We start from the raw sequence: 27830 nt of genomic DNA, 5'->3' as shown, positions 1-27830 counted from the left end.
TTTTTTAAAATGTTTTACATTGTAGAATAATAATGAAGACATCAAAACTATGAAATAACACATATGGAATCATGTAGTAACCAAAGAAGTGTTAAACAAATCAAAATATATTTTACATTTGAGATTCTTCAAATAGCCACCCTTTGCCTTGATGACAGCTTTGCACTATTGGCATTCTCTCAACCAGCTTCATGGGGTAGTCACCTGGAATGAATTTCAATTAACAGGTGTGCCTTCTTAAAAGTTAATTTGTGGAATTTCTTTCCTTCTTAATGCTTTTGAGTCAATCAGTTGTGTTGTGACAGGGTAGGGGGGGGTATACAGAAGATAGCCCTATTTGGTAAAAGACCAAGTCCATATTATGGCAAGAACAGCTCAAATAAGCAAAGAGAAACAGCAGTCCATCATTACTTTAAGACATGAAGGTCAGTCAATACGGAACATTTCAAGAACTTTGAAAGTTTCTTCAAGTGCAGTCGCAAAAACCGTCAAGCGCTATGATGAAACTGGCTCTCATGAGGACCGCCACAGGAATGGACCCAGACTTACCTCTGCTGCAGAGGATGAGTTCATTAGAGTTACTAGCCTCAGAAATTGCAGCCCAAATATATGCTTCACAGAGTTCAAATAATAATAAATAATAATAATATGCCATTTAGCAGACGCTTTTATCCAAAGCGACTTACAGTCATGCGTGCATACATTTTTTGTGTATGGGTGGTCCCGGGGATCGAACCCACTACCTTGGTGGTCCTCTGTAGCTCAGCTGGTAGAGCACGGCGCAAATAACAGACACAGCTCAACATCAACTGTTCAGAGGAGACTGTGTGAATCAGGCCTTCATGGTCAAATTTCTGCAAAGAAAGTGATACTAAAGGACACCAATAAGAAGAAGAGACTTGCTTGGGTTATGAAACACAACCAATGGACATTAGACCGGTGGAAATGTGTCCTTTGGTCTGGAGTCCAAATTGGAGATTTTTAGTTCAAACCACCGTGTCTTTGTGAGACGCGGTAAGGGTGAACGGATGATCTCCGCATGTGTAGTTTCCACCGTAAAGCATGGAGGAGGAGGTGTTATGGTGTGGGGGTGCTTTGCTGGTGACACTGTCTGTCATTTATTTAGAATTCAAGGCACACTTAACCAGCATGGCTACCACAGCATTCTGCAGCGATACGCCATCCCATCTGGTTTGGGCTTAGTGGGACTATCATTTGTTTTTCAACAGGACAATGACCCAACAAACCTCCAGGCTGTGTAAGGGCTATTTTACCAAGAAGGAGAGTGATGAGGTGCTGCATCAGATGACATGGCCTCCACAATCACCCGACCTCAACTCAATTGAGATGGTTTGGGATGAGTCGGAAGGTAGAGTGAAGGAAAAGCAGCCAACAAATGCTCAGCATATATGGGACCTCCTTCAAGACTGTTGGAAAAGCATTCCAGGTGAAGCTGGTTGAGAGAATGCCAAGAGTGCGCAAAGCTGTCATCAAGGCAAAGGGTGGCTATTTGAAGAATCTCAAATATAAAATATATTTTGATTTGTTTAGCACTTTTTTGGTTACTACATGATTCCATATGTGTTATTTCATATTGTTGATGTCTTCACTATTCTACAATGTAGAAAATAGTACAAATAAAGAAAAACCCTGGAATGAGTAAGTGTGTCCAAACGTTTTACTGGTACTGTAGCATTTTAGTTCTCTTAGTGTATCAGCTTGACAAAATATAAATAATAGAAATTAAGAAAGATTTCCTTTAAAGGCAATTTATTAGAAAAGTTTTCCACTTTTACCTCTACTACAGTGAGTAAAGCAGTAAACCAACTGTCAAACAATTACACACATCTTGTTTCTGTTTTTTGTCTGTTTCTTTCGGTCTTCAAAATAAACAAAAATGTGTTACATAGTTACAATATTGGTTGTAATGGGTATCAGTATGTGGTTGACAGCAAGATGTTACAGGAGAGTAGTCAACCACATCACACAAACAAAGCCCAATGATCTAAGAATCTCCCTGAAACATCTTCTTCCTGCCATCCATGCCAGCCTTGTCATCAATGTTCTTACGCCAGTCACCAACGTCACGCAAATCCTTATCCTGTGATGATAGAAAGGGTGAGAAGACAATGAACGGTGGAATTGTAAGGCCTAAAGTTCATTCAACATGAACAATGTCTCCCGATGGGATATCTCTATAATATAATGTGTTAGCCTAATGGACAGATACTCACCTCTTTCTTCTCATCTTTCTTAACTTGTTTCAGGTTGGATCTCAGATCCATGGTCACCTTGTGCTTGGAGCCGAGCAGAGCCTGGAGCATAGCATCAGCAGACATACGCACTTTCTTCAGTGCTGGCTTCTTGAACTTGCCCCTCATGTCAACGATTTTAATGTTTAGGTCTATAACCTGGTGGGTGGAATATTTTAACAGGAAAATCAGTCATTCAGGAGGGGTCAACGGAGGAAACAATACGCCTTGAGACAATTGAGACATGGATTGTGTATGTGTGCCATTCAGAGAGTGAATGGGCAAGACAAAAGATTTAAGTGCCTTGGTGCCCAAGCACCAGTGGAAACAAAGTAGCCCCATAACATCAAAGATCCACAACCATATTTTACAGTAGATATGGGGGGTTATTTTCTGCATATAATTCCTCTTTTCAACGCCCAACCCACCACTGGTGTGTGTGGCAAAATATATTTATTTTCATGTCATCTGACCATAGCACCGGTTCCAATCCAAGTGCCAATGCCGTTTACCAAACTTCCAGGCGTTTACATTTGTTGGATGACATGAAAATAGAGCTCTTTTCCCAAAAACATCAGTGGTGGGTTTTTTTGTCAAAAAGAGGAATCATATGCAGAAAAGAACCCTATACCTACTGTAAAATACGGTGGTGGATCTTTGATGTTGTGGTTGCCTCTGCCAGGAGGCTGAAGCTTGGCCGCATGTGGATCTTCCAGAAAGACAATAACCCCAAGCACACATCAAAATACACAAATAAATGGTTAATTGGCCCCAAAATCAACATTTTGCAATGGCCATCTGTGTCAATAATTTGGACCTTTACCTTTTTGAGGAAAAAAAGTACTACTTGTTAAACAAAATCTACTTCTCTGACCAATTGTATTTTAATAAAATATTATAATTTCCCAAAATTTCTGAGAATACATCACATCACATCACATCAAACAAATCAAATTGTATTGGTTGTGTACACATATTTTCCAGATGTTACAGTGGCTTGCGAAAGTATTCACCCCCCTTGGCATTTTTCCTATTTTGTTGCCTAACCTGGAATTTTTTTTTTTTTTACCCATTTACCCTTCTTTGAGAGGCATTGGAAAACCTCCCTGGTCTTTGTGGTTGAATCAGTGTTTGTAATTCACTGTTCGACTGAGGGACCTTCAATTATATGTATACATTTTTTCAGCAATTACAGCTGCAAGTCTCTTGGGGTATGTCTCTATAAGCTTGGCACATCTAGCCACTGGGATTCTTGCACATTCTTCAAGGCAAAACTGCTCAAGCTCCTTCAAGTTGGACGGGTTCCACTGGTGTACAGCAATCTTTAAGTCATACCACAGATTCTCAATTGGATTGAGGTCTGGGCTTTGACTAGGCCATTCCAAGACATTTAAATGTTTCCCCTTAAACCACTAGTGTTGCTTTAGCAGTATGCTTAGGGTCATTGTCCTGCTGGAAGGTGAACCTCCGTCCCAGTCTCAAATCTCTGGAAGACAAACAGGTTTCCTTCAAGAATTTCTCTGTATTTAGCGCCATCCATCATTCCTTCAATTCTGACCAGTTTCCCAGTCCCTGCCGATGAAAAACATCCCCACAGCATGATGCTGCCACCACCATGCTTCACTGTGGGGATGGTGTTCTCGGGGTGATGAGAGGTGTTGGGTTTGCGCCAGACATAGCGTTTTCCTTGATGGCCAAAAAGCTCAATTTTAGTCTCATCTGACCAGAGGACCTTCTTCCATATGTTTGGGGAGTCTCCCACATGCCTTTTGGCAAACACCAAACGTGTTTGCTTATTTTCTTCTTTAAGCAATGGCTTTTTTCTGGCCACTCTTCCATAAAGCCCAGCTTTGTGGAGTGTACGGCTTAAAGTGGTCCTATGGACAGATACTCCAATCTCCGCTGTGGAACTTTGCAGCTCCTTCAGGGTTATCTTTGGTCTCTTTGTTGCCTCTCTGATTAATGCCCTCCTTGCCTGGTCCATGAGTTTTGGTGGGTGGCCCTCTCTTGGCAGGTTTGTTGTGGTGCCATATTCTTTCCATTTTTTAAGAATGGATTTAATGGTGCTCCGTGGGATGTTCAAATTTTCTGATATTTTGACCCTGACCTGTTTGGAGAGCTCCTTGGTCTTCATGGTGCCACTTGCTTGGTGGTGCCCCTTGCTTAGTGGTGTTGCAGACTCTGGGGCCTTTCAGAACAGGTGTATATATACTGAGATCATGTGACAGATCATGTGACACTTAGATTGCACACAGGTGGACTTTATTTAACTAATTATGTGACTTCTGAAATTAATTGGTTAAACCCGATCTTATTTAGGGGCTTCATAGCAAAGGGGGTGAATACATATGCACGCACCACTTTTCCGTTATTTTTTTAAACAAGTTATTATTTTCATTCCACTTCACCAATTTGGACTATTTTGTGTATGTCCATTACATGAAATCCAAATAAAAATATATTTAAATTACAGGTTGTAACTAACAATACAAAACAATACACATAAATCCCCCCCAAAAATGTATTACAAAATTAAGAAATATCAGAACGAGCAATGTCCGAGTCCGGAATATATATATACAGTCGAAGTCAGAAGTTTACATACACTTAGGTTGGAGTCATTAAAACGTGTTTTTCAGCCACTCCCCACATTTCCTGTTAACAAACTATATTTTGGGCAAGTTGGTTAGGAAATCTACTTTGAGCAAGACACAAGCAATTTTCCCAACAATTGTTTAGCGACAGATTATTTCACTTATAATTCACTGTATCACAATTCCAGTGGGTCAGAAGTTTACATACACTAAGTTGATTGTGCCTTTAAACAGCTTGGAAAATTCCAGAAAATGATGTCATGGCTTTAGAAGCATCATTTGAGTCAATTGGAGGTGTACCTATGGATGTATTTCAAGGCCTACCTTCAAACTCATTGCCTCTTTGCTTGACATCATGGGAAAATCGAAATAAATCAGCCAAGACCTCAGAAAAAAAATTGTAGACCTCCACAACTTATTGTGGGAAGCTTGTGGAAGGCTACCTGAGCAAGGAGGCCTACAAACCTGACTCAGTTACACAAGCTCTGTCAGGAGGAATGGGCCAGAATTCACCCAACTTATTGTGGGAAGCTTGTGGAAGGCTACCCAAAACATTTGACCCAAGTTAAACAATTTAAAGGCAATGCTACCAAATACAAATTCAGTGTATGTAAACTTCTGACCTACTGGGAATATGATGAAATAAATAAAAGCTGAAATAAATTATTCTCTCTACTATTATTCTGACATTTCACATTCTTAAAATAAAGTGGTGATCCAAACTGACCTAAAACAGGCAATTTTTACTAGGATTAAATGTATTTGGCTAAGGTGTATGTAAACTTCCGACGTCAACTGTAGAACAAGTATTTGATACACTGCGATTTTGTAGGTTTTCCTACTTACAAAGCATGTAGAGGTCTGTAATTTTTATCATAGGTACACTTCAACTGTGAGAGACAGAATCTAAAACAAAAATCCAGAAAATCACTTTGTATGATTTTTAAGTAATTAATTTGCATGTTATTGCATGACCTAAGTATTTGATACATCAGAAAAGCAAAACTTTAATATTTGGTACAGAAACCTTTGTTTGCAATTACAGAGATCATACGTTTCCTGTAGGTCTTGACCAGGTTTGCACACACTGCACCAGGGATTTTGGCCCACTCCTCCATACAGACCTTCTCCAGAACCTTCAGGTTTCGGGGCTGTCGCTGGGCAATACGGACTTTCAGCTCCCTCCAAAGATTTTCTATTGGGTTCAGGTCTGGAGACTGGCTAGGCCACTCCAGGACCTTGAGATTCTTCTTACGGAGCCACTCCTTAGTTGCCCTGGCTGTGTGTTTCGGGTCGTTGTCATGCTGGAAGACCCAGCCACGACCCATCTTCAATGCTCTAACTGAGGGAAGGAGGTTGTTGGCCAAGATATTGCGATACATGGCCCCATCCATCCTCCCCTCAATACGGTGCAGTCGTCCTGTCCCCTTTGCAGAAAAGCATCCCCAAAGAATGATGTTTCCACCTCCATGCTTCACGGTTGGCAGGGTGTTCTTGGGGTTTTACTCATCCTTCTTCTTCCTCCAAACACGGCGAGTGGAGTTTAGACCAAAAAGCTATATTTCTGTCTCATCATACCACATGACCTTCTCCCATTCCTCCTCTGGATCATCCAGATGGTCATTGGCAAACTTCAGACGGGCCTGGACATGCGCTGGCTTGAACAGGGGGACCTTGCGTGCGCTGCAGGATTTTAATCCATGACGGCGTAGTGTGTTACTAATGGTTTTCTTTGAGACTGTGGTCCCTGCTCTCTTCAGGTCATTGACCAGGTCTTGCCGTGTAGTTCTGGGCTGATCCCTCACCTTCCTCATGATCATTGATGCCCCACGAGGTGAGATCTTGCATGGAGCCCCAGACCGAGAGTGATTGACCGTCATCTTGAACTTCTTCCATTTTCTAATAATTGCGCCAACAGTTGTTGCCTTCTCACAAAGCTGCTTGCCTATTGTCCTGTAGCCCATCCCAGCCTTGTGCAGGTCTACAATGTTATCCCTGATGTCATTACACAGCTCTCTGGTCTTGGCCATTGTGGAGAGGTTGGAGTCTGTTTGATTGAGTGTGTGGACAGGTGTCTTTTATACAGGTAACGAGTTCAAACAGGTACAGTTAATACAGGTAATGAGTGGAGAACAGAAGGGCTTCTTAAAGAAAAACTAACAGGTCTGTGAGAGCCGGAATTCTTACTGGTTGGTAGGTGATCAAATACTTATGTCATGCAATAAAATGTAAATTAATTACTTAAAAAGCATACAAAGTGATTTTCTGGATTTTTGTTTTAGATTCTGTCTCTCACAGTTGAAGTGTACCTATGATAAAAATTACAGACCTCTACATGCTTTGTAAGTAGGAAAACCTGCAAAATCGGCAGTGTATAAAATACTTGTTCTCCCCACTGTATATACATATACAGTGAGGGAAAAAAGTATTTGATCCCCTGCTGATTTTGTACGTTTGCCCAATGACAAAGAAATGATCAGTCTATAATTTTAATGGTAGGTTTATTTGAACAGTGAGAGACAGAATAACAACAAAAAAATCCAGAAAAACGCATGTCAAAAATGTTATACATTTATTTGCATTTTAATGAGGAAAATAAGTATTTAACCCCCTCTCAATCCGAAAGATTTCTGGCTCCCAGCTGTCTTTTATACAGGTAACAAGCTGAGATTAGGAGCACACTCTTAAAGGGAGTGCTCCTAATCTCAGCTTGTTACCTGTATAAAAGACACCTGTCCACAGAAGCAATCAATCAATCAGATTCCAAACCTACCACCATGGCCAAGACCAAAGAGCTCTCCAAGGATGTCAGGGACAAGATTGTAGACCTACACAAGGCTGGAATGGGCTACAAGACCATCGCCAAGCAGCTTGGTGAGAAGGTGACAACAGTTGGTGCGATTATTCTCAAATGGAAGAAACACAAAATAACTGTCAATCTCCCTCGGCCTGGGGCTCCATGCAAGATCTCACCTTGTGGAGTTGCAATGATCATGAGAACGGTGAGGAATCAGCCCAGAACTACACGGGAAGATATTGTCAATGATCTCAAGGCAGCTGGGACCATAGTCACCAAGAAAACAATTGGTAACACACTACGCCGTGAAGGACTGAAATCCTGCAGTGCCCGCAAGGTCCCCCTGCTCAAGAAAGCACATATACATGCCGTCTGAAGTTTGCCAATAAACATCTGAATGATTCAGAGGAGAACTGGGTGAAAGTGTTGTGGTCAGATGAGACCAAAATGGAGCTCTTTGGCATCAACTCAACTCGCCGTGTTTGGAGGAGGAGGAATGCTGCCTATGACCCCAAGAACACCATCCCAACCGTCAAACATGGAGGTGGAAACATTATGCTTTGGGGGTGTTTTTCTGCTAAGGGGACAGGACAACTTCACCGCATCAAACGGACGATGGACCGGGCCATGTACCATCAAATCTTGGGTGAGAACCTCCTTCCCTCAGCCAGGGCATTGAAAATGGGTCGTGGATGGGTATTCCAGCATGACAATGACCCAAAACACACGGCCAAGGCAACAAAGGAGTGGCTCAAGAAGAAGCACATTAAGGTCCTGGAGCGGCCTAGCCAGTCTCCAGACATTAATCCCATAGAAAATCTGTGGAGGGAGCTGAAGGTTCGAGTTGCCAAACGTCAGCCTCAAAACGTTAATGACTTGGAGAAGATCTGCAAAGAGGAGTGGGAAAAAATCCCTCCTGAGATGTGTGCAAACCTGGTGGCCAACTACAAGAAACGTCTGACCTCTGTAATTGCCAACAAGGGTTTTGCCACCAAGTACTAAGTCATGTTTTGCAGAGGAGTCAAATACTTATTTCCTTCATTAAAATGCAAATCAATTTATAACATTTTTGACATGCGTTTATCTGGATTTTTTTGTTGTTATTCTGTCTCTCACTGTTCAAATAAACCTACCATTAAAATTATATCATTTCTTTGTCAGTGGGCAAATGTACAAAATCAGCAGGGGATCAAATACTTTTTTCCCTCACTGTATATATACACAGTACCATTCAAAAGTTTGGACACACACATTGTAGAATAATAGTGGAGACATCAAAACTATGAAATAATACATATGGAATCATGTTGTAACCAAAAAAGTATTAAACAAATCAAAATATATTTTAGATTGCATCTTCTTCAAAGTAGCCACCCTTTGCCTTGATAACAGCTTTTCACACTTTCGGCATTCTCTCAACCAGCTTCATGAGGTAGACACCAGTGTTGAAAGTGACCAGTGTTCAATGACTATGTACATAGGGCAGCAGTCTCTAAGGTGCAGGGTAGAGTACCGGGTGGTAGCCGACTAGTAACAGTGACTAAGGTTCAGGGTAGGGTACTGGGTGGAGGCCGGCTGCTGGTGACTATTTAACAGTCTGATGACCTGGAGATTGAAGCTGTTTTTCAGTCTCTCGTTCCCAACTTTGATGCACCTGTACTGTCTCCGCCTTCTAGATGGTAGCGGGGTGAACAGTCCGTGGCTCGAGTGGCTGAGGTACTTAATGATCTTCTTGGCCTTACTGTGACAGCGGGTGCTGTAGATGTCCGGGAGGGCAGGCAGTGTGCCCCCGGTGAAGCGTTGGGCTGACTACACCACCTTCTGGAAAGCCCTGCGGTTGCGGACGGTGAAATTGCCGTACCAGCAGTGATGCATACCGACAGGATGCTCTCAATGGTGCTCTGTAGAATTTCATGAGGGTTTTAGGGGTAAAACCACATTTCTTTAGCCTCCTGAAGTTAAAGAGGCGCTGTTGTGCCTTCTTCACCACACTGTCTGTGGGAATGGTCCATTTGAGGTTTCAGTGATGTGCATGCTGAAGAACTTGAATATTTTCACCCTCTCCACTGCGGCCCTGTTGATGTGGATGGGGGCGTGCTCTCTCTGCTGTCTCCTGAAGTCCACAATCAGCTCCTTCGTTTTGTTGACGTTGAGGGAGAGATTATTTTCCTGGTAGCACTCTGCCAGGGCCCTGACCTCCTCCCTGTAGGCTGTCTCGTTGTTGTTGGTAATCAGGAATACCACTGTTGTGTCGTCAGCAAACTTGATGATTGAGTTGGAGACGTGTGTGGCAACAAAGTCATGGGTGAACAGGGTGTAAAGGAGGGGGCTGAGCACGCACCCTTGTGGGTTCCCCGTGTTGAGGATCAGCGTGGCGGAGGTGTTGTTGCCTACCTTCACCACCTGGGGTTGGCCCGTCAGGAAGTCCAGGACCCAGTTGCACAGGGTTGGGTTCAGACCCATGCCCCCAAGCAAGCTTAGTGATGATTTTGGAGGGCACTATGGTGTTGAAGGCTGAGCTGTAGTCGATGAAAAGCATTCTTACATAGGTATTCTGCTTGTCCAGATGGGTTAGGGCAGTGTGATGGCGATTGCGTCATCAATGGATCTGTTGGCGGTAGGCAAATTGTAGTGGGTCTACAGTGTCGGGTAAGGTGGAGGTGATATGATCCTTAACTAGTCTCTCAAAGCACTTCATGAAGTGATTGCTACGGGGTGATAATAATTTAGTTCAGTTACCTTCACTTTCTTGGGTACAAGAACAATGGTGGACATCTTGAAGCAAGTGGGGATAAGGAGGGATTGAAGACAGTGCCTTGCAAAGTATTCATCCCCCTTGTCGTTTTTCCTATTTTGTTGCATTACAACCTGTAATTTAAATGGATTTTTATTTGGATTTCATGTAATGGACATACACAAAATAGTCCAAATTGGTAAAGTGAAATGAAAAAAATAACTTGTATCAAAAATGTCAAATAAATACATTTTGGAAATGTGGTGCATGCATATGTATTCACCCCCTTTGCTATGAAGCCCCTAAATAAGATCTGGTGCAACCAATTACCTTCAGAAGTCACATAATTAGTTAAATAAAGTCCATCTGTGTGTAATCTAAGTGTCACATGATCTGTCAAATGATCTCAGTATATATACACCTGTTCTGAAAGGCCCCAGAGTCTGCAACACCACTAAGCAAGGGGCACCACATTGTTTACATTTTACATTTTTAGTCATTTAGCAGACACTCTTATCCAGTGTATGAGTGTGTATCCAGTATGTGAGTGCATACATATTAATTTTTTTCATACTGGCCTCCCAAGCAAGTGGCACCATGAAGACCAAGGAGCTCTCCAAACAGGTCAGGGACAAAGTTGTGGAGAAGTACAGATCAGGGTTGGGTTATAAAAAAATATCTGAAACTTTGAACATCCCACGGAGCACCATTAAATCCATTACAAAAAAATTGAAAGAATATGGTACCACAACAAACCGCAAACCCAACACCTCTCATCACCCCGAGAACACCATCCCCACAGTGAAGCATGGTGGTGGCAGCATCATGCTGTGGGGATGTTTTTCATTGTTCATCGGCAGGGACTGGGAAACTGGTCAGAATTGAAGGAATGATGGATGGCGCTAAATACAGAGAAATTCTTGAAGGAAAACTGTTTCAGTCTTCCAGAGATTTGAGACTGGGACGGAGTTTCACCTTTCAGCAGGACAATGACCCTAAGCATACTGCTAAAGCAACACTCGAGTGGTTTAATGGGAAACATTTAAATGTCTTGGAATGGCCTAGTCAAAGCCCAGACCTCAATCCAATTGAGAATCTGTGGTATGAATTAAAGATTGCTGTACACCAGTGGAACCCATCCAACTTGAAGGAGCTGGAGCAGTTTTGCCTTGAAGAATGGGCAGAAATCCCAGTGGCTAGATGTGCCAAGCTTATAGAGACATACCCCAAGAAGACTTGCAGCTGTAATTGCTGCAAAAGGTGGCTCTACATAGTATTGACTTTGCGGGGGGGAGGGGGGTGAATAGTTATGCACGCTCAAGTTTTCTGTTGTTTTGTCTTATTTCTTCTTTGTTTCACAAAAAAAATATTTTGCATCTTCAAAGTGGTAGGCATGTTGTCTAAATCAAATGATACAAACCCCCCAAAAATCAATTTTAATTCCAGGTTGTAAGGCAACAAAATAGGATAAATGCCAAGGGGTTGAATACTTTCGCATGCCACTGTACATCATCTCTGTACCCCACATATACATATAATTGTAAGGTCCCTCAGTCGAGCAGTGAATTACAAACACTGATTCAACCACAAAGACCAGGGAGGTTTTCCAATGCCTCACTAAGAAGGGTAGATGGGTAAAAAAAACAAAAAACAGACACTGGATATCCCTTTGAGCTATTAATGGTGAAGCTATTAATTACACTTTGGATGGTGTATCAAAACACCCAGTCACTACAAAGATACAGGCGTCCTTCCTAACATAGTCAACGGAGAGGAAGGAAAGCGCTCAAGGATTTCAACATGAGGCCAATGGTGACTTTAAAAAAGTTTGAGTTTTATGGATGTGTTAGGAGAAAACTGAGAATGGATCAGCAACATTGTAGTTACTCCACAGTACTAACCTAAATGTCAGAGTGAAAAGAAAGAAGCCTGTACAGAATAAAAAATATTCCAAAACATGCATCCTGTTTGCAATAAAGCACGAAAGTAAAACTGCAAAAAATGTGGTAAAGAAATTAACTTCATGCCCTGAATACAAGGCGTTGGTCGGGGCAAATCCAACACAACATATCACTGAGTACCACTCTTCACATTTTCAAGCATGGTGATGGCTGCCTCATGTTATGGGTATGCTTGTCATTGGCAAGGACTAAGGAGATTTTTTTTATTGTTGCATAATATGAAATGGAATAGAGCTACCTACAGGCAAAATCCTACAAGAAAACCTGGTTCAGTCTGCTTTTCAACAGACACTGGGAGAGAAATTCACCTTTCAGCAGGACAATAACCTAAAACACTGGAGTTGCTTACCAAGAGGCCTAGTTACAGTTTTGACTTAAATCAGCTTGAAAATCTATGGCAAGACTTGAAAATGGCTGTCTAGCAATGATCAACAACCAACTTGACAGAGCTTGAAGAATTTAAAAAAGAAAAATGTGCAGAAAGACTTACACCTGTAATTGCTGCCAGAGGTTATTCTAACGTGTGAATACTTATGTAAATGGTTTTGGTGTGTTTTTGTTTTGTTCTACAATTGTTAGATTTTTTCTTCCACTTTGAAATTACAGAGTATTTTGTGTAGATCATTGACAAAAAAAATGACAATTAAATCCATTTTAATCCCACTTTGTAACACAACAAAATGTGGAAAAAGTCAAGGGGTGTGAATACTTTCTGAAGGCACTGTATATATATTTATATTGAAACATAAATCAATTAAAAGAGGGTTGCTTACCTCATTGCAAACCATGACTGCTTTGTATTCTAAATTGTATCTCTCCTCATCAATCACATTGATTTTGTTGTACATCTTTGTGCAAAGGTCCTAATGAAAGAATACAACAAAGGAAAATGTTACCACCTGCAAATAATACCTATTTTTATGCCTTAACTTACTTGGTACAGCTGAACCTGATAGAAGCACAACTCATACAGCACACTGTATCAAGCAAGTATGATATTTTTTAATAATGTCTGTGAATATCTGAATATCATACCACCAAATCATCCTTGGAGTGGGGAATCTCCAGAGGAGGGCAGTTCTCGTCCATGTATTGCTCCCTCTCTTTAACTTTCTCTAATGCTTCAGCTTCGAGCAAATCCTTAGCAACAGCCAGCATACAACTCTGGAGACAAATAACGACAACTTATATTTTGACAGTTGATAAGACAATTGACCTATATCTCCCTTTGTTTCACTACCTTATAAAAAGGTATGTTATATTATGATTTTCTATACATTATTTAAGTTTTTTTATTCTATGCAAAACAAAACATTAAAGGATGGGCTGAGTGGGATTCCTTACCTTCAGAGTATGCTTACGGCTTGAGGACACATTGCCTTTCTTGCTATTGGACCAAGGAGGGAAAGTCAGGTTTAGTAACACTCCAAACCAACTCATATTACATCAGAATCCCATTCAGAATGATGTCTCTGTACATTTTATTTTTTAAGTGTTCCACTGTCCCATAATTCCATAATTGCATATTTTTGTTGTTGTTGTTGTTGAAAACAGAATCATTCAAACATGGATTTATGGCAGAGTGGACAAATGTTTTATTTATTTAGTGCAGAGACAATTCAGAATGGGATTCTGATTTAATATGAGTTGGTTTGTAGTGTTTTGGAGCGTTTTCCAACATGCTTTAGACACTTTTTCATAATGCATTGTAGTCAATGGCAAGTGATGACTCAGCAAAATGAAACAACCAATTTTCTCTGTAAGGAAACAAAATATTTTAAAAATGGTTTCAACTACAAGCCCAGAAAGAGTGAACATGTCAACCAATTGGCCTATACTTACTCAGCCATCTTGGCAGTTTGGTGTCTTCTGTTCCTAGAAAGGCAAAACAACAATCATCATGAAATGTGTACTTATAACAGCCAACATTTTACCATCAATACCCCATAACTACAATAACTACACACAATACCCCATAATGACAAAGCAAAAACTGTTTTTTATAAATTTCCGGAAATATCACATTTACATTAGTATTCACACCCTTTACTCAGTACTTTGTTGAAGCACCTTTGGCAGCGATTACAGCCTTGAGTCAAATCAAATCAAATCAAATCGTATTTGTCACATGCGCCGAATACAACAGGTATTGACCTTACAGTGAAATGCTTACATACAAGCCCTTAACCAACAATGCAGTTTTAAGAAAAATAAGTGTTAAGTAAACAATAGATAAGTAAAAAATAAAAGCAGTAAAATAACAGTAAAAATAACAGTAGCGAGGCTACAAGCTTGGCACACCTGTATTTGGGGAGTTTCTCCCATTCTTCTCTGCAGATCCTCTCAAGCTTGTAGCGTCATACCCAAGAAGACCTCAATTACCTCGACTAACCGGTGCCCCCGCACATTGACTCTGTACCGGTGCCCCCTGTATATAGCCTCGCTACTTTTACTCTTACTGTTATTTTTCTGCTTTTATTTTTTACTTATCTATTGTTTAATTAACACTTATTTTTCTTAAAATTGCACAGCTATTTTCAGGTCTCTCCAGAAATGTTTGATCGGGTTCAAGTCCTGGCTCTGGCTGGGCCACTCAAGGACATTCAGAGACTTGTCCCTAAGCCACTCCTGCATTGTCTTGGCTGTGTGCTTATGGTCATTGTCCTGTTGGAAGGTCAACTTTCGCCCCAGTCGGAGGTCCTGAGCGGTCTGGAGCAGGTTTTCATCAAGGATCTCTCTGTACTTTGCTCCGTTCATCTTTCCCTCGATCCTGACTAGTCTCCCAGTCCCTGCCGCTGAAAAACATCCCCACAGCATGATGCCGCCACCACCATGCTTCACCGTAGGGATGGTGCCAGGTTTCCTCCAGACGTGATGCTTGGCATTCAGGCCAAAGAGTTCAATCTTGGTGTCATCAGACCAGATAATCTTGTTTCTCAGGGTCTGAGTCTTTAGGTGCCTTTTGGCAAGCTCCAAGCGGGCTCTCATGTGCCTTTTATTGAGGAGTGGCTTCCGTCTGGCCACCATAAAGGCCTGATTGGTGGAGTGCTGCAGAGAGGGTTGACCTTGTGGAAGGTTCTCCCATGTCCACAGAGGAACTCTAGAGCTCTGTCAGAGTGACCATCGGCTTCTTGGTCACCTCCCTGACCAAGGCCCTTCTCCCCCGATTGCTCAGTTTGGCCGGGTGGCCAGCTTTAGGAAGAGTCTTGGTGGTTCCAAACTTCTTCCATTTAAGAATGATGGAGGCCACGGTGTTCTTGGGGACCTTCAATTTTGCAGACATTTTTTGGTACCCTTCCCCAGATCTGTGCCTCGACACAATCCTGTCTCGGAGTTCTACGGACATTTCCTTCAACCTCATGGCTTGGTTTTTGCTCTGACATGCACTGTCAACTGTGGGACCTTATATAGACAGGTGTGTGCCTTTCCAAATCATGTCCAATCAATTGAATTTACCACGGGTAGACTCCAATCAAGTTGTAGAAACATCTCAAGGATGATCAATGGAAACAGGATGCACCTGAGCTCAATGTTGAGTCTCATAGCAAAGGGTCTGAATACTTATGTAAATAAGGCATTTATATTGTTTATTTTTTTTACATTTACAACAACAACAAAAATGTTTTGCTTTGGTCATTATGGGGTATTTTGTGTAGATTGATGAGGATAATAAAAAAAAAATCAATTTTAGAATAAGGCTGTGACTAAACAAAATGTGGAAAAAGTCAAGGGGCTGAATACTTTCCGAAGGCACTGTCTATCCTCCATCAACTATACCAATATGAAAACTATACCAATAAGATTACTGATAGTATTATATACAGTCGGTTTAGATAAATTGAGAATGTTAGACAGGTCAATACAAAACAGTTGTCAAAGTCTGCAAAATATTTCACTTTTTTAAGAACATTGAATAACAGCACTCTAGGTTGTTTCTAATTTGTGTTATTGAGTGTGTCCCTTGTTACAATTGTCCCCGCTCTCCCCTACTTCCAACATGGGCCATGCAGCCAGAATTGACTATGGACTTCTTTGCTTGGTTTTGTAATTGAGACAAGTAATAAGAATACATTCTGAATCCCTTAAACTCAGTCGACTCCAAATCTTTGGTCTGGGCTCTGGGTATTGTGTCCCCGGAGATGGGAAAGTTATCTTGAGTTGAGTGGAGGAGATCTAAATTGGGCCCAGATCTTGTCTTAAGTGGCTCTATGTTATGGCAGGCTTGTCTCCGAGAGGTCACAGTAACCCAACACGACAGCTGGTGGTGCCAGCCGTGCAACTGCCTTCTAGAACATCCCTTAGATGACCATGACGTTAGGCCACATCTCAAAAATAACTGCTGCTGCTCTGTCAGGTCTGTACAGTGCACTAACTCAACTGTCTCCACTCTTCATGATTACATACACTGAATAGATGTATTGTCAAAATGAGTTTATAAGCATCTCTCTTTTTCTATCCAGGATAATTATTGTTCAGATTCGAATTCAGATGAGTTTATTGTGCAATAAACCAAAGCCATAAATGTCCCATAATACTATTTAAAGCAGTACAGTTCTCAAAAACTCCAGTCCTAGACAGTACATTTCAGACCTGCAGAAGAGCGGGTACTTCACAGAGCTGCACACTACTTTTAAAATTGGAATAGTATCACTCCAGCTTCAATAAGCTCAACTACACAGGCATAGAGGTATTTACGGTACAGCAACTCTTGTGTGCTGACATGTCAGCTGTTCAACTTGCCCTGGTATGGGGTCATCTATTACCAAAGACTTATCCTCACTATGCCTATGAACTCAAGTACAGTACTTTAGTCATATCCAAAATCAAAATGCAGGACGTTTTTGCGGCTCCAAAAATGTAGTTGAGCAAATATTGTGAATTAGGTAATACACTGGGTGTACTAAACATTAGGAACACCTGCTCTTTCCATGACATAGACTGACCAGGTGAATCCAGGTGAAAGTTTTGATTCCTTACTAAATCCACTTCAATCAGTGTAGATGAAGGAGAGGAGACGGGTTAAATAAGGATTTTTAAGCCTTGAGACAATTGAGACATGGATTGTGTATGTGTGCCATTCAGAGGGTGAATGGGCAAGACAAAATATTGAAGTGTCTTTGAACAGGGTATGGTAGGTGCCAGGTGCACCGGTTTGAGTGTGTCAAGAACTGTAACACTGCTGGGTTTTTCATGCTCAACAATTTCCTGTGTGTATCAAAAATGGTCCACCACCCAAAGGACATCCAGCCAACTTGATACAACTGTGGGAAGCATTGGAGTCAACATGGGCCAACATCGCTGTGGAATGCTTTCGACACCTTGTAAAGTCCATGCCACGACGAATTGAGGCTGTTCTGAGGGCAAAGGGGGGTGCAACTCAATATTAGGAAGGTGTTCCTAGTGTTTTGTACACTCAGTGTATGTCCAGATGGCGAATTAGATGATGTATCAGAGATGTCTATGATGTTGTAACAGGCTGTGTAGTTGTGTCCAAAATATGATGTTGACAGGAAGGAAAACATTTGTAGATCACTTTCAGATTTATGTCTTGTGGTGGTGTACCCTTTCAGTATGTCACATCATCAGTACATATATCAATCATTTACCACCCCATGGATAATTATACAGTTGATGTCTGCTCACTAAAACACATTTAATATACTACTGGTACCTGAGAAACGTTTCTTTATGCAAATACTACTGTGAAGCAACAATCCAAACACCTTAATGTATGATTACAGGAAAGAAATCAAGATTTCCAAACATTCTAACACTCTTGGACTATAGCCAATGATAACAGTCAATTAAAACTGTTGTAATCACAATCCAATCCAATTCCAATACACAATACAATTCTCTTACATTTCACGAATTAAAATGCATTTCACATGCTAAGATCTTTATATAAACAATCTTATTTTTCTCAACCAACAGCCAAGTAATGACATTAAATCTGTAATAGGCATATCACTATAATACTTCAAGTACTCATTAATAAGTTGGCGAAAAGACGTCATGCTACTATATAATAAATACGTTTCTCCAAAAATCAAAACCTCTAAATTATTCTTCTCTCCTCTGGATAGTGTCTAACTAGGTAGAAGTACAGAACAGAGACAGACATAATGATTGGTTCTCACCTTGGAACTCACCCAGGAGAGCAGCACAGGCGTGTTAAGGGATGGCCAGCTGACTGACTGACTGACTGCAGGCAGCTCAAGTGTTAAGAAGGTATATATTGCATTCTCCTATCTCTCTCTGTAATCCTACATTCTCTTTATGGAAGCGGATTACAGACCAAACCAATGGGCTGACAAGGTCATGAAATACAGTACAGTGTTTCCCTGTTCCCTCCCCTCCTCAGCGTCTCCATTATAAATAACCCGTCCTTCAAGATTGTTGTTCTTATTTCATTATCTTTTATTTAGCATATGCCATCACCCATAAGGAGCATAGAGGGGTAGAATTTTAAAGCCCACTCACATCAACAGCAATATAGAATGCTATAATTCACACACATGCAGTATGTTCAGAACACCAGACGTGCAACTGTCTGGCATCCATGTTGTTTATTGTAAAAGGATGTCAAACTATTAAACTGGTCATACCTCGGAGGCGTCATGTGTCTGGGACTGATGTCCGTGCCTCCTGAGGCGCCCAAATGACTTGATGACAGTTCTGTCACTTTCGGATCTCTTACTGAAAGAAAAGTAAGATAGACAAGGATTTCAAGGATGATTCATGGATATTTATTTTACTACAAACTCAAGTTTTCATTATGGATGAAAGAATGAACCTTGGAAACATTTTGAGTGATACTTGGAACCATTCAAATCAAAAAATCTAATCAAATGTTATTTGTCACATACACATGTTTAGCATATGTTATTGCGGGTGTAGTGAAATGCTACCTAATTATTAACATTTGTAATCAGTTCTCACGTTGAGCGCTCTATTTTAACAAACCTAATGCAATGGTAGGTCTGGGTGTGTGTCTAATATTTTAGCTATTTTCACAGCCATTATTATGAGTGCAATAGCTGGCGATAGCGTGAAAGGGCTGGGTTTTGATCAATAAACAAGTTGTAGGTGTGACAAGGGTTTGTCCACTCATGGCATTCCATGGTTTAATACTGCATGCATTTGTCTCAAGTTTTGTAAGTTATTGACACCAGTGTGTCATGAACTACATTACCGTGAGCAACAATAATGGAATTCAAAATAAAAGCCCCCCATTACAACTGATGCAAAAAATGTCACAATTGTTCTAGATAATACTAAACAAGGTTGGAATGTTGCTAAATCAATTCAACAACCCGCAGATGATTATTATGAGCCGTCCTCCCCTCAGCAGCTTCCACTGGTTTGGAGTGTTGACAGTCAACATTGTTGTAATTGGCTTCAACAAGTATAGGCCTTTACACATCGCACTTCTCGTCACGTAAAAAATGGGCTCCCGTAAATTGAATTGTATGTGTGAGGCACGTTCTCAATAAGCAAGATATAGCCTCGGCCTACCGTTGATATGGCATTATAGGACTGACAAATTTGAATAGCCTATGTTTGGAGGAGCGCGTCTTTGTTAACTGGACAAGGCACTCTTTGGAAATTGGAATGGATACAAGCCGAATGGAGTATGATAGGCCTATGTGAATTGTGAATCATGCAAAAACATGTCGGCAAAAGCCTCAGGAGTAGACCATTTTGAAACTTTTTATGGATGAGCTACTTGGCTAATGCATGTCCAAGATACAAAAGACACCAGAAGCATTGCTGTTGAACCAGCTTTCATTATAGTAGGGTAAGGGTAGCCTACTAGGGGTTTGTTTTTTAATCAAAGTAAACGGGAAACAAGCGATTGTTACAGGAAAATAACTTAAATGTTTCTAAATACAAGTGTCACCGGATTATCGCATCTCTCCTTCCATGACATATAGCCTACATGTAAAAAAATTTACGCACATCCAAAATAATAACAGGAGCTGGCTAAAATAATGTAATAGCCTACATATACCCTTTACAGACTGACCTTACTGTGTGTTGCCTGTAAAACAAAACAAAAACGGGCATTGTTTTTTAGAGCCAAATTCACACAGTCCCATTTTTACCACATTCTTGGCGGGATAAGCCTTTTATATCTTTGTGTACATGCCGGCAAGTTTAGGAGTGGGAGTTGAAGTGGGCTGATGTGGGTGAACTTCTATTACATTAAATACATTACTAATAAATACATTGAATATACACTATCACAAAGAAATCCATTATTAATTCATTTTAGGCAGGTCCTAAGAAACATTATAAAAAAATATTTTCAAAAGAATAGAATGGCATATTTTGAATTTATTTATGTTACTGGTCTGTGGCTACTCCATGCACATGAAATCAGTAGTTATTTTGTTAATTAAACAGTCAATACACATAGGCTATTTTATAGTAGGCTAAGAAAAAAATGAAATAATACAGAATAAAACACAAATAATATTTTCCCCACACAACTTGCATCATGGCAATGTGTGGAACCGCTGTCATATAAAAAAGTGATGTTTTGACATTTATTTTAACAGGGAAGACATATTGAGACCTAAGTCTCTTTTACAAATGCGCCCTGTATATATAACATAACTATACACATTATACCCCAAGTATAAATATTGACATTATACCCCTAATATGCAGTACGTAAATACCACCTCCACTTAGTTGGCCAGCCAGAGAATTAACCAAATACAGTGCATTCGGAAAATATTCAGATCCTTTTACTTTTTCCACATTTTGTTACGTTACAGCCTTATTCTAAAATGAATTACATTATTTTTTTTCTCTCATCAATCTACACACAATACCCCATAATGATAAAGCAAAAACAGGTTTTTATAATTTTTTGCAAATGTATTAAAAATAAAAAACAGAAATACCTTATTTACATAACTATTCAGACCCATTGCTATGAGACTCGAAATTGAGCTCAGGTGCATCCTGTTTCCATTAATCATCCTTGAGATGTTTGTACAACTTGATTGGAGTCCACCTGTTGTAAATTCAATTGATTGGACATGATTTGGAAAGGCACACACCTGTCTATATAAGGTACCACAGTTGACAGTCCATGTCAGAGCAAAAACCAAGCCATGAGGTCGAAGGAATTGTCCGTAGAGCTCCGTGACAGGATTGTGTCGAGGCACAGATCTGTGGAAGGGTACCAAAACATTTCTGCAGCATTGAAGGTCCAAAAGAACACAGTGGCCTCCATTATTCTTAAATGGAAGACATTTGGAACCACTAAGACTCTTCCTAGAGCTGGCCACCTGGCCAAACTGAGCAATCGGGGAAGAAGGGCCTTGGTCAGGGAGGTGACCAAGAACCTGATGGTCACTCTGACAGAGCTCCAGAGTTCCTCTGTGGAGATGGGAGAACGTTCCAGAAGGACAACCATCTCTGCAGCACGCCACCAATCAGGCCTTTATGGTAGAGTGGCCAGACGGAAGCCACTCCTCAGTAAAAGGCATATGACAGCCCGCTCTGAGTTTGCCAAAAGGCACCTAAAGGACTCTCAGACCATGAGAAACAAGATTCTCTGGTCAGATGAAACCAAGATTGAACTCTTTGGCCTGATTGCCAAGCGTCACGTCTGGAGGAAACCTGGCACCATCCCTACGGTGAATCATGGTGGTGGCAGCATCATGCTGTGGGGATATTTTTCAGCGGCAGGGACTGGGAGACTATTCGGGATCGAGGAAAAGATGAACGGAGCAAAGTACAGAGATCCTTGATGAAAACCTGCTCCAGAGCGCTCAGGACCTCAGACTGGGGAAAAGGTTCACCTTCCAACAGGACACCAACCACTAAGCAAACAGCCAAGACATCACAGGGGTGGCTTCGGGACAAGTCTCTGAATGTCCTTAAGTGACCCTGCCAGAGCCCGGACTTGAACCCGATCGAACATCTATGGAGAAACCTGAAAACAGCTGTGCAGCAACGCTCCCCATCCAACCTGACAGAGCTTGAGTGATTCTGCAGAGAAGAATGGGAGAAACTCCCCAAATACAGGTGTGCCAAGCTTGTAGCGTCATACCCAAGAACACTTGAGGCTGTAATAGCTGCCAAAGGTGCTTCAACAAGGTACTGAGTAAACGGACTGAATACTTATGTAAATTTCATATTTCAGTTTTTGCAAACATTTCTACAAACCTGTTTTTGCTTTGTCATTATGGGGTATTGTGTGTAGATTGATGAGAGAAAAAAACTATTTAATCAATTTTAGAATAAGGCTGTAACGTAACAAAATGTGGAAAGGGTCAAGGGGTCTGAATACTTTCCCAATGCACTGTATACAGACAGAGATTCAGTGAAACAAAATCACATTGATTGATTAAGACAAGTCACAGGCTTTTGGTTGGGAGTAGGCCGAGGCTACTGAACTACTGCTAGTGAAGAGCTCATTAATTCACTTTTTAAGCAAATAACATGCTGGCAAAATGGGGGGTAAAATAACAATGTTTATCTGATGTCATGGGTCAAGAACAAGTACATGTAGTAATTAGTAACAACGCCATCCTCAGACACTCCAGGTACGTACACGTACATACATGACATCTCCCTTCCTTCAGATTTTTTTCTTTCTCAAAACAATGTTCTTTCAACAGTGTTTCACATTGCAAACAATATGCAAACAATAAACATACCTTTTTTCTTCACAACATAGATATCAAAATTATCATCACATTGTTATTATTAATGTTTTGTTAATGTCTTTTTTTTCTTCTATTTTATTTTATTTTATCAACAGTCTGTTTGAACTATAAACACTGACAGATTTATTTTTTTCTTCAGTCTTTTCAGTATAGTCTTTTCAGTACAGGTAGCGTTTTGGCATTCTGATAGGTCTTCCATAAAGAGTTGATTTCACTGGTGTGTCAGTGGTTACATTGTTGCTTTCTACTGTTTGTTTTGGTGTTGTTGGTGCTGGAGAACACACAGGTGAGTAGTTTTGTTCCAGGCTGACACTTGTTTCAGGTTCTCTTTCCACCAGATAAGGTAAGTCCATTATGGTTTCAGAGTGTGTCTCTGGGTGTGTTGTTTCATGTGTTTTTAACAGGTTTCTCCAGTTTCTTCTGTAGATTCTCTCGTTTGGTGTTTGTACTATGTATGACCTTGGCTGGTAATGTTTTCCAAGTACAATTGCTGGTTGCCATTTGTTGTCTTGTCTGATCCTGACTCGTTCTCTTTCCTTCATGACCGAAAGCTTACATGTGCCTTGGTCAAAGTAGTGTTTTTGTCTCTGTTGTCTGCTTGTGAGACGGCTCCTGACATGCTGATAGAGTCCTGGCTTTAACAATTGTAGTGTATTAGGATTATGTCTTTGTTAATGGTTTTAAGTGGAACTGAAATAATGTTGTTTATGTTAGGTCAAAAGTAGCCAGTTGTAGGGTAACGCCCCAGGGGAGACCGGTGATTGGACCGCAGAGGGAGCAACCCATATTTTTACATTGTTTATAAGTATATGCTGGGGGCACAGGAAAGCAGAGCAGCCATTACAATTCGAGAACACTGCTCTCCGGGGGATCTTGACTCCTGTAACTTATGCTGAAGCTTGTGATATGAATAAACCTTATGATCCAAGTTCAGTATGAGCAGACTCCTTTGTTTATCAGCAATAATTGCCAGCATTTACTCGATACGACACAATCTCTTTGATGTCGGAATCGTTGTCTTCAGCCTCCTTCCCATTAGTAGTTGTGCAGGTGCGAGACCTACTCCATCCAGGGGTGTGTTTCTGTACTCAAGGAGAGCTTTATAAGGTTCTCTGCTGCTGTCTTGTGCTTTTTTCAACAGGTTCTTCACAGTCTGAACTGCTCTATCAGCTTGGCTGTGACATGTTTGAACTCTTACATTTCTTTATTCACCAGCTGTCTTCCATTGTCGGAGCACAAAACATTTGCAACCCCATGCCTTGCGAAGATCAACTTTAGTGCTGTAATGATGTGTTTACTTGTTGTCCCACTGAGCTTGGAGATTTCTGGGTATTTCATGTAGTAATCCACACATAGTAGATATTCTGTGTCGTTGTAATGGAAGAGGTCCACTCCAACTTTGGCCCAAGCTCTCTCTGGGATTGGATGAGACATGAGCGACTCTCTTTGATTGTTGTTTTTGTGTTTGTTGCAGACTGCACATTTTGCTACAACATCTTCAATCTGTTTAGCCATGCCTGGCCAGAACAGAACATCCCTTGCTCGTTCCTTACATTTTATGATTCCCATGTGTGCTTCATGGATTTTTTCCATAATTTCTTCTCTCATTTTCTGAGGAACGACAAGTTTTGAACTTTTGAACAGCAGTCCATCTGAGTATGTTTTTGTTGTTGTTTTTTAAACATTTTTAGTCATTTAGCAGACACTCTTATCCAGAGCGACTTACAGTTAGTGACTGCATACATTATTATAATTATTATTTGTTATATTTTTTTCATACTGGCCCCCCGTGGGAATCGAACCCACAACCCTGGCATTGCAAGCACCATGCTCTACCAACTGAGCTACACGGGGCCCTATGTCAAGTCCTCTTTGAAGGTCCAGTAGTGCTGTATTTTCTTTGCAACTTTCCCTCTCGTGTCTGGCCATCCTTTTTTAACTGTTTCTGTGACCAGTCTTAACTCTTCATTTTCTGCTGTTGCTGTTTTGAATAGCTGCAGTTCCTCTTCTTAAACCGGAAGTTGATGAGCAATGTAGTTTACATCCAGCTCACCATCCAGCAATTTCTCTCACTGTTCCTTCAGGTATGCTCAGCTTAGTGCATCAGCGATGTGGATCTCCTTTCCTGGTTTGTATATCACATATAGACTGTATTTCTGTAGTCTCATCAGCATTCTCTTCAGTCTGGCTGGTGCTTTCTGGAGCGACATCTTGAAGATTGTTTTCAAGGGCTTGTGGTCTGACTCCACCTGGATCTGTTTTCCATACAGGTATTGATTAAACTTCTCGCAGCCATACACTATCACCAATAGCTCGTTTTCAATTTGAGCATATCTCTTTTGACAGTCTGTGAGGGACCTTGACCCGTATGCGATTGGCTAACCATCTTGCAGGATCACAGCTCCCAAGCCTTCTCAGCTTGCATCCACAGATAGTGTCACTGGTTTTTGCACATCGTAGTACTTTAACACTGGTACATTGCTGATGAGGGTTTTCAACCTTTGAAGCTCTGTTCCTGTGGAGACTCCCAGTGCCACTGAACGTCTTCTTCCAGCAGTTGTCTCAGTGGTGCGCTGATATCTGAGAGATTTGGGATGAACTTTGCGAGATTCTGCAACATTCCCATGAACCTCAGAAGCGCTGCTTTGTCCTCTGGCTCTGGCATTTCTTGTATTATTATTATTATTATATTATTTTTTTAACGATAAAAAAAAAACGTTTACTTTCCAACCCCACCACCCCTTCCCTAATTGGAGTAAACTAGTGGACAACAACGCTTAGGCCTCTACTTCCAGCTTATACAGTGAGGGAAAAAAGTGCCATCTGAATGATTCAGAGGAGAACTGGGTGAAAGTGTTGTGGTCAGATGAGACCAAAATCGAGCTCTTTGGCATCAACTCAACTTGCCGTGATTGGAGGAGGAGGAATGCTGCCTATGACCCCAAGAACACCATCCCCACCGTCAAACATGGAGGTGGAAACATTATGCTTTGGGGGTGTTTTTCTGCTACGCATCAAAGGGACGATGTACGGGGCCATGTACTATCAAATCTTGGGTGAGAACCTCCTTCCCTCAGCCAGGGCATTGAAAATGGGTCGTGGATGGGTATTCCAGCATGACAATGACCCAAAACACACAGCCAAGGCAACAAAGGAGTGGCTCAAGAAGAAGCACATTAAGGTCCTGGAGTGGCCTAGCCAGTCTACAGACCTTAAACCCATAGAAAATCTGTGGAGGGAGCTGAAGGTTCGAGTTGCCAAACGTCAGCCTCAAAACCTTAATGACTTGGAGAAGATCTGCAAAGAGGAGTAGGACAAAATCCCTCCTGAGATGTGTGCAAACCTGGTGGCCAACTACAAGAAACGTCTGACCCCCGTGCTTCACGGTTGGGATGGTGTTCTTCGGCTTGCAAGCTTTCCCCTTTTTCCTCCAAACATAACGATGGTCATTATGGCCAAACAGTTCTATTTTTGTTTAATCAGACCAGAGGACATTTCTCCAAAAAGTACAATCTTTGTCCCCATGTGTAGTTGCAAACCGTAGTCTGGCTTTTCTATGGCAGTTTTGGAGCAGTGGCTTCTTCCTTGCTGAGCGGCCTTTCAGGTTATGTTGATATAAGACTTGTTTTACTGTGGATATAGATACTTTTGTACCTGTTTCCTCCAGCATCTTCACAAGGTCCTTTGCTGTTGTTCTGGGATTGATTTGCACTTTTCGCACCAAAATACGTTCATCTCTAGGAGACAGAAAGCGTCTCCTTCCTGAGCGGTATGATGGCGGCTTGGTCCCATGGTGTTTATACTTGCGTACTATTGTTTGTACAGATGAACGTGGTACCTTCAGGCGTTTGGAAATTGCTCCCAAGGATGAACCAGACTTGTGGAGGTCTACCATTTTTTTTCTTTTTCTTGGCTGATTTCTTTTGATTTTCCCAAGATGTCAAGCGAAGAACCACTGAGTGTAAAGGTAGGCCTTGAAATACATCCACAGGTACACCTCTAATTGACTCAAATTATGTCAATTAGCCTATCAGAAGCTTCTAAAGCCATTACATCATTTTCTGGAATTTTCCATGCTGTTTAAAGGTACAGTCAACCTAGTGTATGTAAACTTCTGACCCACTGGAATTGTGATACAGTGAATTATAAGTGAAATAATCTGTCTGTAAACAATTGTTGGAAACATTATTTGTGTTATGCACAAAGTAGATGTCCTAACCGCACCAAGCCTGTGGTGCGCGTCGTCAGTCCGGCACAGCCCGTGCCTGTTTCACCGGTGCCTGGTCAGGTACCGGTCAGCCGCTCCACACCGGAGCCTAAGCAATCCGCTCCACCGATGTCCAGTCCAGCTCCAGCCAGCGGGACCAGACCAGGGGCGCTACGGGGGGGTTGTTAGAGGGTGGTGGTCACGCCCGGATCCGCCTCCGAGGGGGAATGCCCGCCCGGCCCCTCCCCTGTTGGGTTTATGTTGGCGCGGTCGCAGTCCGCGCCTTTGGGGGGGGTACTGTCACGCCCTGGCTCTGGGGACTCTTGTATGTTGAGCCAGGGTGTTCGTTTCGTTGTGTAGTGTCTATGTTTCGTTTTCTATGTTCTGTTCTAGGTTTTGTGTTTCTATGTTGGCCGGGGTGGTTATCAATCAGAGACAACGAGAATCAGCTGTTGCTTGTTGTCTCTGATTGGGAACCATACTTTTGTGCACTTGTGATTCGTGGGATCTTGTTCCGTGTAGGTTTGTGTATGACCGAGGACTTCACGTTTCGTTTTGTTGTTTTGTATTTTGTATCGTGTTGCTAGTACACTA

The 27830-nt window shown here is 41.4% G+C and overlaps 1 protein-coding gene across 2 annotated transcripts; it reads right to left on the bottom strand.

Annotated features, from left to right (window-relative positions):
• Nucleotides 1-1753: 1753 nt before the first annotated feature.
• On the bottom strand, nucleotides 1754-18582 carry LOC121531693 (troponin I, fast skeletal muscle). 2 transcript variants are annotated; one of them, XM_041837066.1, is made up of 7 exons: nucleotides 18479-18582; nucleotides 14181-14213; nucleotides 13683-13725; nucleotides 13374-13502; nucleotides 13112-13201; nucleotides 2235-2411; nucleotides 1754-2101 (listed from the first exon to the last, which is right to left on the bottom strand). In XM_041837066.1, the coding sequence occupies exons 2-7, from the start codon at nucleotides 14186-14188 to the stop codon at nucleotides 2006-2008; spliced, it is 543 nt and encodes a 180-aa protein (XP_041693000.1). In that variant the 5' UTR covers nucleotides 14189-14213; nucleotides 18479-18582; the 3' UTR covers nucleotides 1754-2005. The 2 variants fall into 2 exon arrangements, with proteins under 2 accessions (XP_041693000.1, XP_041693001.1); XM_041837067.1 differs by having other exon boundaries at nucleotides 18491-18567.
• Between the last annotated feature and the right edge of the window lie 9248 nt (nucleotides 18583-27830).

The sequence above is a fragment of the Coregonus clupeaformis genome, chromosome 19 (assembly GCF_020615455.1).
Source record: "Coregonus clupeaformis isolate EN_2021a chromosome 19, ASM2061545v1, whole genome shotgun sequence".
Taxonomy (NCBI): domain Eukaryota; kingdom Metazoa; phylum Chordata; class Actinopteri; order Salmoniformes; family Salmonidae; genus Coregonus; species Coregonus clupeaformis.
The sequence above is the reverse complement of the archived record's forward strand: the minus strand, read 5'-3'. Positions and strand labels throughout refer to the sequence as shown.

Bases quoted from the DNA above. Each gene is read 5' to 3' on its own strand.
- LOC121531693 (XM_041837066.1), bottom strand. The intron at 13,503-13,682 runs GTAAGGAATCCC...ATTTGTCTCCAG, and splicing joins GCCGTAAGCATACTCTGAAG to AGTTGTATGCTGGCTGTTGC. The intron at 2,412-13,111 runs GTAAGCAACCCT...TCCACCCACCAG, and splicing joins CAGTCATGGTTTGCAATGAG to GTTATAGACCTAAACATTAA.